The sequence below is a fragment of the Mauremys reevesii genome, linkage group 5 (assembly GCF_016161935.1).
Source record: "Mauremys reevesii isolate NIE-2019 linkage group 5, ASM1616193v1, whole genome shotgun sequence".
Classification (NCBI taxonomy): domain Eukaryota; kingdom Metazoa; phylum Chordata; order Testudines; family Geoemydidae; genus Mauremys; species Mauremys reevesii.
This window is the reverse complement of record NC_052627.1, coordinates 64557214-64570773: the sequence shown is the minus strand read 5'-3', so window position 1 is coordinate 64570773 and position 13560 is coordinate 64557214. Positions and strand designations below refer to the sequence as shown.

Genomic DNA, 13560 nt, shown 5'->3' with positions numbered 1-13560 from the left:
CAGCTTCCATCCCGGGCACACCACAAGATCCATTGTCTACAGCCAAGCACTGAGGTATAACCGGATCTGCTCTAACCCCGCAGACAGAGACCAACACCTAGAAAATCTCCACCAAGCATTCTCAAGACTACAGTACCCACACGAGGAAATAAGGAAACAGATCAACAGAGCCAGATGTGTACCCAGAAGCCTCCTACTGCAAGACAAATCCAAGAAAGAAACCAACAGGACTCCACTGGCCATCACATACAGTCCCCAGCTCAAACCCCTCCAACGCATCATCAGGGATCTACAACCCATCCTGGACAATGATCCCACACTTTCACAGGCCTTGGGTGGCAGGCCAGTCCTCGCCCACAGACAACCTGCCAACCTGAAGCATATTCTCACCAGCAACTGCACACCGCACCATAGTAACTCTAGCTCAGGAACCAACCCATGCAACAAACCTCCATGCCAACTCTGCCCACATATCTACACCAGCAACACCATCACAGGACCTAACCAGATCAGCCACACCATCACCGGTTCATTCACCTGCACGTCCACCAATGTAATATATGCCATCATATGCCAGCAATGCCCCTCTGCTATGTACATCGGCCAAACTGGACAGTCTCTAAGGAAAAGGATAAATGGACACAAATCAGACATTAGGAATGGCAATATACAGAAACCTGTAGGAGAACACTTCAACCTCCCTGGCCACACAATAGCAGATTTTAAGGTGGCCATCCTACAGCAAAAAAACTTTAGGACCAGACTTCAAAGAGAAACTGCTGAGCTCCAGTTCATCTGCAAAATTAACACCATCAGCTCAGGACTAAACAAAGACTGTGAATGGCTTGCCAATTACAGAACCAGTTTCTCCTCCCTTGGTTTTCACACCTCAGCTGCTGGAACAGGGCCTCATCCTCCCTGATTGATCTAACTTCGTTATCTCTAGCTTGCTTCTTGCTTGCTTATATATACACCTGCCCCTGGAAATTTCCACTGCTTGCATCCGAAGAAGTGGGTATTCACCCACGAAAGCTCATGCTGCAAAACGTGTGTTAGTCTATAAGGTGCCACAGGATTCTTTGCTGCTTCTACAGTACCAGACTAACACGGCTACCCCTCTGATACGTGTATCTTCACTGTTACTTTCAACCATGCTAGCTAGATTAAAGCTAATGCAGGTATGCCTTCCTGAACTGCAATCACATCTTTGATTGCTGTGTAGATGTACCCTATATGACCTAAAAAGAATAAAATATAGATTGCTTGCTTTTGAAGCTAGCTTTCTTATCTTCTCTTTTTGAAGTTGGGCTCCAAGCCTCTTCTGGGTCTCATTGCATATGATGTCACATAGTAGTTTTAATGAAATTGAAAAGTCAGAGCTGCCAAAAATGTAGCTAGAATCCAAACCAGAACGTCTTTCACCCACCCACATAGTTTCCCCATAAATACCCAGAACCAATATTGTCCCATCCAGATAAGAACATTTTATATAGTGCAATAAGATTTTTCACTCTGAAAAAGAGAAGGCAAGTGTTACCTACTTTTGACAATTCTGCCTCTATTGTAAATACTGTTAAAGGTTGGTAAGATGTTCTACTGAACGTATTTTGTAAAAATACAAAAATATCAAAATATGAAATTCAATTAATTTAAAAACAAAAGTAGTATTGATCTGTAGCAGAAGCACCCAATTAGGTAGAATAAGAACATTTTTGTGGCAGTCATTTCATTCAAGTTTAGTAAATTAAATACTAATTATTAACAAATGTTGACTGACTAATAAAAGTACTAATTTATACACAATACTATACAAACTGTTTCCTTATTAATGGTGGCCTTATCATTTTAGTAATCCAGCTAGGAATGAAATGTGTTGTACAAATGTGCCTGCTGTTTTAAGCTCTGAAATTTTTAGGGGGATTTTTCAAACTTTAATCTACAACTCGAGAGAAATGCAAAACTTTTAGTGTGCTATATTATCAAAATGCCTTTCCCTTTTCAGTCAATGTCCAGTAAAAAGTCTTACCCATATTCATTAAGTGTTATATACAATGTGGTAAGGAGGTTAAATAAAAATTTGGCTGACTTGCCACTTTTGTCTTGAGCTTCTTTGTAGCTCCAGTATAGTATACAGTCAGATGCTGAGTGAACATATATCTCTGTCACGTTGTGCAAATAATGAACAAAGATGACTATTTAAGCAGAAGTACAGTAGCTTCAAATCAATCAGAGTCCTGCTTCAACAATTGGCAGCCTGATTTTTATACGTGGACTTATGGCATCTGGAAGATCTCATTCAGTCATAATTTCTTGTATTATTCTATTTTTATTTTTATTTTCTGAAATCAAAAAGAGATTATTTCTACTTTTTTTACACTATAGGCAGTAAGCACAGACCCTGTTCCAGTGAAACTACACTATGACAAATCACATGATCAGGTATGGGTGCTCAGCTGGGGAAACATGGAGAAGAATTCACCGACATTGCAGGTCAGTATACTTTGTGAATCTTTGCAGTAATGCTAATACTCAAGCTTAACAAATGTCAGTGGGTAGTGCAGGCCTTGCTGGAGCCCTAGGCTTAAAGTATGAACTAAAGAAAGACTGGGAACCAAAGCAGGCCTTGTCAGAAAAGTGACACTAGGTATCAGCTAACTAAGCGTGTCCCTGACCTGAGAGAATGGTATAGGAACACACAGAGTGCTCAACTAAGTATGTAAAGAAATTCCTAAGAAGGTGGTACAGAAAACCACAGACCTACTGTAAAGATAAAGATGGGATGACAGGATAATGGATGAGGATGTTTTGTTTGAACTACAAAGTACAAAGGTGGTAACAACATACGGAATGTAATATGTAACTTGTATGTATCAATGTATAAAAAGGGAGTGGAAGGAGGGCTGTCTCCGTAATGGCCTAGTGGATAACACTGTTGATTGATTCGGTACCTTGTCACAGACATGCATGTGTTAGTGTCCCTGTGACCCATTGGACAGGGTGCTAGCACAGAGCTTTGCTTACAATCAACCTGGCCAAGCCTTCACCACCAAACCAAGCCTGTGGTCTTTCTTTGAGTAACATTGAGATCCGCTGAATCAACAAACTACACTCTCTGCTGATGCAGAATACACAGAAGTTCCAGAAACAGCAGTACCAGCAGCACTAGCAACACTAACAACATAACAGATTCATGTCCTGGCATTTTACCATCTAGAGACCTGGGTTCAAAATTTTTAGGTCATAAATTTGGGACCTGATTCAGCTAAGCACGTAAGCCCTTATATATGTCCATCCCTATTCAGGACAGCATTTAAGGAAATGTTTTATGTCCTGAATAAGGATGCTTTCCACAATCAGGGCCTTGATGGGCTCAGCATATCCTGGGAGGATACTTGCATGCATGACAAAATAGCAAATATAGAATTTGATCATGTCGAGTGTGGAGGATCTTGAATGGTCACTGGCATCACTGGGAGTCTAGAAGGTTCATCACCTCCCAAGAAGATCGCAGCATCTCTCAAAATAGAGCACAAAGAATGGAAGACACTAGTCAAGAGAAGAAAAATAGAGCTAAAATATTTGGTTTATGTGCTTTTATATATATATATATATATATATATATATATATATATGTATATATATATATATATATATATATATATATATATATAAACTAAGACAATTAAACAGAATGGTCTTGGGGAAGACCGTTTTCATTGTATACCCAGATTAGTTTTTCACTGGGAATACTTTTTCATTCAGCAAATAAAAAGCGATTTAAAATTACATGGAAACAGTATTTCATCCCAAAATTATTAAATTATATGGAAACCTGACAATCTGCTTAATCACAACATTTTGTGTGTCTTCCTTTAAATATAATATTAATAATCTCAACAATGGTGATAAAGTGAACTACCTAAAAGTAATTCAGATAACCAGTGAATTTGTTTACTGAAGGTTGTTTTCATCATATTCATATCTAAAGGGGTGATTCTACTGAATTGATAATGGCAGTGGGACACAGGCAGCTACAAAACATTATTCTTGTAACCTATCTTTTGAATGTAGACTGTGTGTGTTGCAACTGACTATGACTGTATGTCTGGTTGGAGCATTCACTGGATTTTAAGCATGTTGATCTGCTACCTAGATGTAGCATTACTAAACTGCATTTCAGAAAAATTATGCAGGCTTTATGGAGATGTGGGCAAGCTAACAAAAACCCATAATGTGAACTGTTTTTTGGAAATAAAAGAATAAATAGCTTCACTTTTACAATGTTTGTGAGCATGTGCAACTCTAAGTACAGTCACTGGAGAGCAATTTAAAAAATACATTTCAACAGTTGTACTTATTTTTTTTATTTTTTCATACTGTTTTCTACTTCTATTTAAAACAACATCATGACAATATGGTAATCTCCTGCTCTACTTGATATTTTTCTACTATAATTTCAGGGTACCTGGCTATTTCATTTTACCTTTTCCTTTCCTACTGCTTTACAGAATCTTCCCCCATACATCCCCTTTTTTTGCTGTATAAAGATTAAGGCTAAGATTTAAAAAAAAAATGAGTGCAAGTGGGGTGGGAACTACTGGATACACTTTGCATTTTGAAAATTTGGCCCTTTAATTTAGATGCCCCATTGTGGATTCAGCAGCTTGATTTCAGGCAATAATTAAAAAAAAAAAAATCTTGTTCTTGACCTTGGCCTAAGAAAACTGTACTAGAATAAAAGGTAAGCATGAGGATTGTTGTACTAATTTAGATGGAATATATGGTGACAGAGTGAGAGTAGCCTTAGGCTGACTCACCAGGCTGGGCATTTGTTAAGCATCCCCACATGGGGCAAATTAGGGAGATAATTAGTTAAGGACTGAATGATTAACCAGTTAACAAGGTGCCTCAGCTCATCAAGGGAGGACAGCTAAAAGAGAGACAGGAAGAGGAAGAGGGGAATGCTGGAAGAAAGAAATAAAATCACCAGTGTAGCCATACCCAAGGAAACCTAGGATCTCAGGGAGATGTGATCTCTCTCCTCTCTCACACTGTGCCTAGGGAGAATGTAAGAACCTCAAGCAGCAGGGTACTTGTTCTTTTATATTCACACTGTAAATAGGGCACTGGCTGTTGAACTTGCCATGAGTTCTATGTTCATTAAGACTGTTGGCAGTAAGGACAGAGTGAGGGAACCCTGCTGTGTGACAGGGCCCAAAAAGTGAAAGGTGTTAGACAACGCTGTGTAACATTAAACAGTGTTAAAGAAGGTTTGGTACACAGAGACCTTAGCCTGCTTAGTACCATGGCAAAAACAACACTCAACATCTTGTTAACTTTTTATTAATGATACAGAAAAAAGGAAAAACAGTTAAAGCATTTGAGATGTAAAGTATTATGTGAGTCTTCCTTTCCTTTAGCTGGAGAGAGTTTGAGGCGGGTGGGGATCTTGTTTGACAGTCTCTTAGATGGTATTAAAGATGGTAGTAACTATCCTCTTTGGGGAAAAAAGAAATTAGTTGAGATGGTCTAGAACTTTAGAGGCTGCTGCTGTTAAAGATTAATCCTGTTTCCTAAAAAGATAAAACAAGGCAAACACTCAAAAAGGGAAGAGAAAAGAATAGCAAAGGTAGAAAATGCAATTTGTCTTTGATGTTGGCTTTCACTTGGAACCTTACTGCTGGAAAAACACAGGCACAGCATACTGTCTTATTAGTCACTCTGAGACATGGCAAATTTGTACCAGCATCAGGCTGTAGGGCATTGCTTTCAGCTGCCTCTTTTTGGTCACAGACTCACAGCAAGGAAATAAGGTTAGCAAGGAAAAGAACACATAGGGAGTGTGAGGAAGAAAGACAGTCTCACATTCCAGAACTGGTGGAGGTGGTGTCGTCTTCTGGGTCTCTCTCTGGCCTGGTCTGATCAGGGTATCTCTCCAGGATTAGAATGAAGATAGGGGTAGCAGCATGATGGTGAAGTAGCCAGTTGTTTTCCAAAGTCTCTTTAACTACCCCAAAAGGAGTAGCCTTCATCATTTTGTCCACCAACTAGGCCTAATTTCCAACACATCTATTTTAGTTCATTAATTTCTGATCCTTAATGTCTCTTGTTTACCAGTCATAATTTTAACAAAGTTCTTGAATTATATTAGTAGGAGTTTTTTGTTTGTATTAATTCAGTCTTTGTGTTTTACTTTGCACCTTTTCCCATCAACATTTGTTGTTGTTCGTTACAGTAACATTTTTTACACACTTTTACAATTGAGCTCACAATTAGGATAAATGTGTAAGCCTGATCATTACAACAGTGTTAAAGCCTGGACACACAATGATTCTCCAAAATCTGTAATACCGGTCAGTTTTACTCCATTGTCTTTGAACTGCTCTTTATCAGCATAGCCAAAGATTAATGCAAACAGGAGTTGAATAAAAAGGCAATTGATGATGGACTATTACCATTTATTAAAGTTGACTTGCATATAATAGCATTCCTGTGGTGACAATGGTGCAGTTCAGGGGGAGGGTTTCTTTAAACCTGCTTATTATTTTGAATCAAACCCTATTAATTCAAACTAATTGTTGGATTAATTAAAGCATGTAATACTATTTTTATTACTCTAGGTAATAACACAGGCCAGTGGGAGCATTTCTCACCACACAATCCATACTCAGCCAGTGGGAAAACAGTTTGATAGAGTGGATGACTTTTTCATTCCAACTACAACCCTAATCATCACCCATATTAGGTAAGTTCCATATAAGTCATAATATTTTGTAATTAACTTTCAAATGAACCATGACATCTCATGTAAAGAAAGCACTGTATTGTTTGAAAAAAAAACAATAATGATAACTTTATAACACAGTAATAAATGTTGTTCTATATGGGCCCGCTTCAGTGGGAATTTTGCTGAGTAAAGACTAAGTATGTCAGACTTTGGCCATGTACCAGCATATTTCTTCCTGATCTTGTTATATATTGAAAACGTCCACTGATGTCAGTAAGGGCTCCACACATGGAATAATGTTGGGATTGAGTGTTCTCTGGTTATTTGATTTATTTGTGGAGTCTGGATGCTTCCTTGAATGAAGGTCACAGATAACAGTTTGTTAATATTGCTATCCATTGTGCACACACTTGACAGTCCCATTGACAATGCAGAATTGAGCCCGGAGAATTGATAACCAAAGAACAACTTTTCTGACAGAGACTACATTAGATAATAACCAATTGCTTTCTTAATTGTGCCCTCACAAATGAATGTGCATGAATTCTTGTACAGTGAGTTTCTTGCTGTTTCTTCATGACAAAAAGTACATCTCTTATTGGTTTTAGTGGGAGCTCATTACAATCTGTGCTGGAAGAGGTTGTACATTTCATGGACTCTAGCTGTATCTCTCAAGGAGTGTAACAATCCACTAGTTGAACCACTGGAACCTATAAATTCCATGAACTGTGCTTATTTGTCCTACAGACTCTATAAACTCTGCCTGTAAAATGAATATTCCAGGTACGGGGAAAGTGGCCAGTTGGATTTTATGGAGACATGGGTTAGTCAGAGAGGAAAAAGAAATTGTGAAGAGGTGAGGGAAGGAGGGAAATATTTGAAAAGAGAAAGAAAGGAGAAAATCTCATGTTTCCACCCACGGCCCAATCTCTCCATCCCACTCACTTCAAAAGAGAAGATCTAGAAGTCCCCATACCATCACCATATGCTGTAACCAACGATATATGTAAATATAGCAGATATATTAAATGGCTTTTTTTTTCAAATTTGCCTATAGCAGTTACTAATGCTTCAATCTATAGCAGATGCAGAATTCAGTCATATATTCCTCCAAAACTTGCATTAATTCTGATTGGGAGCTTTGTGTGCTCAAGGAATGCAAGGTCAGCCCCGGAATAACCTCATCCTGTTTTTACTTCAAACCAGTGTTGCAAATAATTGAGCTTTTTGTTTAGTACTCTGAGTTTCAAAGGTTTTTGATACTTGTACAAAACTGCTTTAATTAGGAATATCTTCACTATAAATGAACAAGCATCATTCACTCTGAGGGAGATTCAGCTATAATTTCAAATCATATATATTCTCCCTTTTTAAAATATATATTTAGAAGTTTGGCATTGGCTTTCTTTTAAATCTGAAATTTAGAAATTTATCATTAGAAGTATCTGTCAGTGTCTATTTCTGAATTCAAATGAGTAAGAAAGAGACTGAGCTGTTGAAATTCATAAAACTAAAAATATTCCCTATACCTTTGATGAATCTGGTCCTTTGTATCAGAAAGCATCTTTGCAGTTCTCCTGAAGATGCTGTCACATTAAAAGGCAAAATGTCTAATTTTCCATGGAATTCATAGATAACAAGTGAATTATCACCCTGTCATATGTAAATGAAAACATATAGTAAATGTAAATTAACACATTTGAATAATAAATTATGATTCCAAGTACCATTACTGTGCACATATTTCTTTAATTAAATCAATTTAAACATGAGTACACACTATCCCTGAATAAGTGCACAAACATTCCTTATCGTCATGCTTAGAAAATCATTAAACTATGTCTGCTACATTTTGGAGTAGTAGTACTTTAAAGGCAATGGCCACTGTTTATGTAAAGTAGCAATCAAGTAAGGAAGCACTTGTCCTAGTATAAGTGGAATATAATTTGTTTATTTCTGCATTAATGCCCTGGGGAAACTCAGTTTCTATTGAATTCTCTCATTAATGGCATGCAGTGGTGATGGTTCTTACCTGGACAGATGCCCACAAACCCTTAATTCATAATGGAGAGCAACATTTAAAGGACAGAGCTGGCATTGATCTACCTTGAAGTGCTGGGCTGATTCATTTAATTGTCTTCCTGAGCAATATTTCAACTAATGGATCCTGTTGGGCACTTCTACATGTTGCTAATTGTATTCAGTTTAAGCAGTATAGCTTAAGCATAACACTAAAATACAGTGTGCTTTTACATCCCATGGCATGGCTACCAGTAAAAAGCTTTGTCAGAATAAAGATAATGAGTCAACTTTCTAAATTAAATATAGGTATCTATTGTAACATTTTTCAGATAGGCACATATTGTGCCATTTTTGTAATGAACCATATTAGTATTAAATATATTTATTTTGTTTCCATGAAAGACAAAAAGATTTAGGCAGACACATTTATTTAAAGGGATGCTACCAACTTTATCAGGGCCAAAATTTAATATATCTATAAAACATTCCTTGTGCAGATTTTTACAGTGGAACAGAGGTGACATTTCAATTAGGTACATTAATTTGCCTACAGTCAGAACAAGAAACAGAAATGTGGAAATGTACGTAGGTTCATAGATTATAAGAACACAAGGGCCTGCTATGATCATCTAGTCTGATCTACTGTATAACACAGGCCATAGAACTTCCCTGAACTAATTCCTGATAGAAGTAGAAGGCATCTTTTATAAAAACAACCAATCTTGATTTTAAAATGGCCACTGATGATGAGTCCACCACCACCTTTGGAAGTGGTTCCAAAGGTTAATTATCCTTATTGTTAATAACTTGCATCGTATTTCCAGACTGAATTTGTTTAGTTTCAACTTCCAGCCATTGGATCTTGTTATACCTTTGTCTCCTAGACTGAAGAGCCCATTGTAAATGTTCTTCATGTAGGTTCTTCTAAAATGTGATTGAGTCATCCCTTAACCTTCTCTTTGCTAAGCTAAGTAGACTGAGATCCTTGAGTGTATCACTATAATCATTTCTGTGCCTCTTCTCTGAACCCTTGCCCATTTTCAACATCCTTTTGAATTGTGAAGACCAGAACTAGACATAGTATTTCAGCAGTAGCTTCAGTGGTGCTAAATACAGAGATAATTTAACCTTCATACTCCTACCCAAGTCTAAAAAAGGCAAAAGAGCCAACAGTGACCTGGGAATGGGAAAGGATAAAGGGCCTGATCCAAAGCCCATTGAAACCAGTGAGAATCTTTCTTATGACTTCAGCGGGTTTTGGAATACAGCCAACAGAATGAAAGGAAAGACGAAAAAGAAAACTAAAAATTACATTGTACACATTGAATTTTAAATTAAAAATACACAAAAAAGAAAAAGACGTAAATTGAGTGAAATATTGAAAGAATGAAATAGGATAAGGAGTGACAACATAAAATAGAAAGATACACAACTTTTAGGATTAGTGAATTTTATTTTATTTTTTGACGCTTCTGATTTCTGTAACTTATAATTTCTTTTGCAATTTCTTTTCAAGAAATAGTCTAAAATAAAATGGTCACTGTTTCAAAAGGGCTTGTAATATTTTTTTCTATGCTGACATAATTGATTTATGTATATAACCAATGAAATTAATTCCCCAGAGTTTGATTGGTTTCTGCTGCATTGGAAATGCCCTAAAATATATTTCCAAAATGACAACCCTCCTCATGCTTAGAAAAAACTCCAGTAAGGACATGCCATTTTCAAATTTCTAAAAGTTCAAATAGTGTCCTTTATTTTTAATCAATAGTGTATTTAAAATCAAAATAAAAAATTGTTTTTTGCAAATCGTTTGTCAGTATCATTAAAAGCCTCTGATCCTGAGTAGCAAATGACTTCTTCCTATTCAAAGAGGTAATTATTGCCTTTGCCTCTTTCTTCATATTATTTTCACCGAAAAAATTCTTGATTACCAATAGTTCAAATATTTCTGCAAATTCTCCCAATATTCATTCCAATCAAACAAATCCTGACCTTAGTCATACATGTGGAGCTTTTACCTCCCAAGGAATTGGACACTAAAAAGAGCTGCAGTTTGATTGTTAAAATTGTACCAACTCTGACTGCATCTTGTATTTAAAGAGGGAAAAAAAAGCAATGGTGCAGACAGAGATCACATTTGTATATTTTCTTCCACTTTTCTGGAGTAAATCTATTTAAATTTGTTCATTATTTAAGGAATTCGCCTTCCATTGTGCCTGACTTTCAAACACTTTGAGGTTTTGTTTAAATAAAAAATGAACTATATGAGCTGTGTGTCAGGGAAGGTTTTAAATTAACTGCAAAAGAGAAATCCATCAAATTAGTAGTGGTATGGAAAAACTGTCTAAATCTAACTTGTCATCAGTGAGCAATGAAAATACTCAATAACAGCACAAGTGTGTTAAGGATGTTAAGCAACAAATATCAGATTTCCTGCTTATTATCCTTTTGTGTATAAACCAACCAGGAGAACACATCATGAACTTGAATAGCAAGAGACAGCTACAAAGGAAATAACCCCACTGGCTGAGTGAGTTGATAGTGTTAATTGTTCAAGAGCTTCTCTTTGCTTTGTTAGAATTCAGTCCCCACTGACCATGCAAGAGCAGAGTTTTTCATCATAAAGAAAACCTTCTGGAGTTATGCACATTTGTCACTTGTAAACTAAATTATTTGAACGATGAGACAGATTACAGAATGTGCATGTTTTACCAAATTGGTGTCCAGGACAAATCTGAGGGTTGGTTTTTTTTTTTGGTGTTTTTCTTTGTTTTTTTTAATCTGAGGTTGTCTTGTGAAAAGACTATAGCTCTCAAAAGATGTCGTACGTAGTTTAAATGATATCACCTACATCATGCTCTTTCTACTGAGTTTTTATTTGTGCAGTACAGAGGCTAAAGAGGTTTGTATGAGAGGGATAGCATCTATATGTTTTGTACGTACATGTACATAAATGAAAATGAGAAATGTAAAGCAATGGTGGACTCTTAGTTCTTTCTCATTTTTACCTTTAACACAATTATATACTTATTTAAAACTTTATATAAATACAGATGAGTTTTATATTTTCATTTGAATGAGACTAACACTGACAGAACTATATTTGGTCACCCCTAGCAATTTGCTGTTTTTAATTTTACATTTAAAAAAGAAAAATACACTGCTTCTAAGTTACTCTTTAAAAAAATCTGACATATAAAATTAGTTGTTACATTTATCCATTTGTCATTTAAAAGGTATTCCTTGCTCCTTAGCAGCATTAACAGAACTGAATTATGCAAGACTTGTCCACTGAGTACTTCAAACATTCACCTAAATGAGCATTGGCCTATAGTTTTCAAAGCTCCTAAGCATTTAAAAGACTTCCGAGAGATGTGGACTTAGTACATTAGAGCAAAGAATTTTGGAGAAAATGGATTGGTGGGGGGAAAATGAGTTAAACTTTGTGTCTATTTCACTGAATAGTTGAATTAATCTGGGTGCTTCTGATTATTCCCTGAGAATAATATTTGAGATAGGACCAGATTAGTGTCTGTCTGAACATTATTTTAATGTGTTTTCTAAAGCTAATCCAGAATTGGAATCTGGAGTTATTTCCAGGGTTTTTGACCCAGATACACAGATGAATGCAGACACAACACACAGTACATAGGTTTAAACAGCAGACCATAACTTTTTATTGATCTGAATTAATGCTAGGATGAAAAGTATGATAAATTCCATCAGGCAAAGGGGTGGTCCAATAGAGGAAAATATGGCTTTATGCTACAACAACAACACAAACAAGGCCTCAACCCCTCAGTACCCTAAAGGTCTAGCCAGCCACAGATAGCCTTCTGATTCCTCCTGTTCTTGTTAGGGAATGAAGTTGGAGGGGAAATTCTGTGACCCATGTAAAACTGAAGAGACCTACTCTCACTCTACAAAAAGTGAATTAAGCAGATGCTTTGAGTCCTGTGCACAGGTTTATCCCATGAACTACACTACACTACAACTAAGAGCTACACTAATCCCATGCTGGACACCAGCTAAATGTTGTGTTGACTCTCAAAGCCCATCCCACCCAAAAAGGCTTCCCAGGTATCATGAGGAAGTAAAAAGCAAAACAATAAAAACTGAAAATCCTCAGAGCAATGGCCCATGCTTGTCCTGATATAAAATTTCTTCCCAAACTTTCCTCTGTAATTGAGGGGTGATATGGCTTAGCTAACAGCTTACTGGGACTCCCAGGTATGCTATTTTCAGGACAATTAAGTACCAGGGAGAGAGAGAGTAGGAGCCATTTGGACATCAGCAAAGATTGTGCCAGGCCTGGGGACAGACCTCAGGAGCTGACCAAACCCAGTTGGTTCCTTCCCCTGAGCTAGCCGGATGACTGGCAAGAGTGGGTGGAGCAAGTATCCTGCTTTGTTCCTGAAGCCCCCCCAGGCCCCTCTCCTTATAATAAGGATAATTGGAGATATATCTATCTCCTGGAACTGGAAGGGACCTTGAAAAGGTCATCAAGTCCAGCCCTCTGCCTTCATTAGCAGGACTAAGTACCGATTTTTGCCCCAGATCCCTAAGTGGCCCCCTCAAGGATTGAACTCACAACCCTGGGTTTAGCAGGCCAATGCTCAAACCACTGAACTATTCCCCAGCATTGGGAGGCAAAGGGCTGAGCACCTCTCCTACTCTATCTTTCAGCATGGCCAAGCGCATAGGGTGTGCCTTTCTCCCTCTGGTCTGGTCAAACTACTCCTTTCCCCTGCTAAAATAATGTTAAGCAAGCTACCAGACTCTGGCCACATTACTTTCAGTTAACCATC

The 13560-nt window shown here is 37.3% G+C and overlaps 1 protein-coding gene across 6 annotated transcripts in view; it reads left to right on the top strand.

Moving 5' to 3' along the window:
* The window catches only part of FSTL5 (follistatin like 5), an 879952-nt gene that overhangs the window by 829053 nt on the left and 37339 nt on the right, over positions 1-13560 (top strand). For 5 of the 6 annotated variants that reach the window (XM_039541912.1, XM_039541914.1, XM_039541911.1 and 2 more), the window contains 2 exons: positions 2383-2490; positions 6621-6745. In XM_039541912.1, the coding sequence (XP_039397846.1) occupies positions 2383-2490; positions 6621-6745 (233 nt within the window). Of the gene's footprint in view, positions 1-2382; positions 2491-6620; positions 6746-7335; positions 7704-13560 lie in introns of those variants that run through there. The other variant, XM_039541916.1, reaches the window with a different exon arrangement.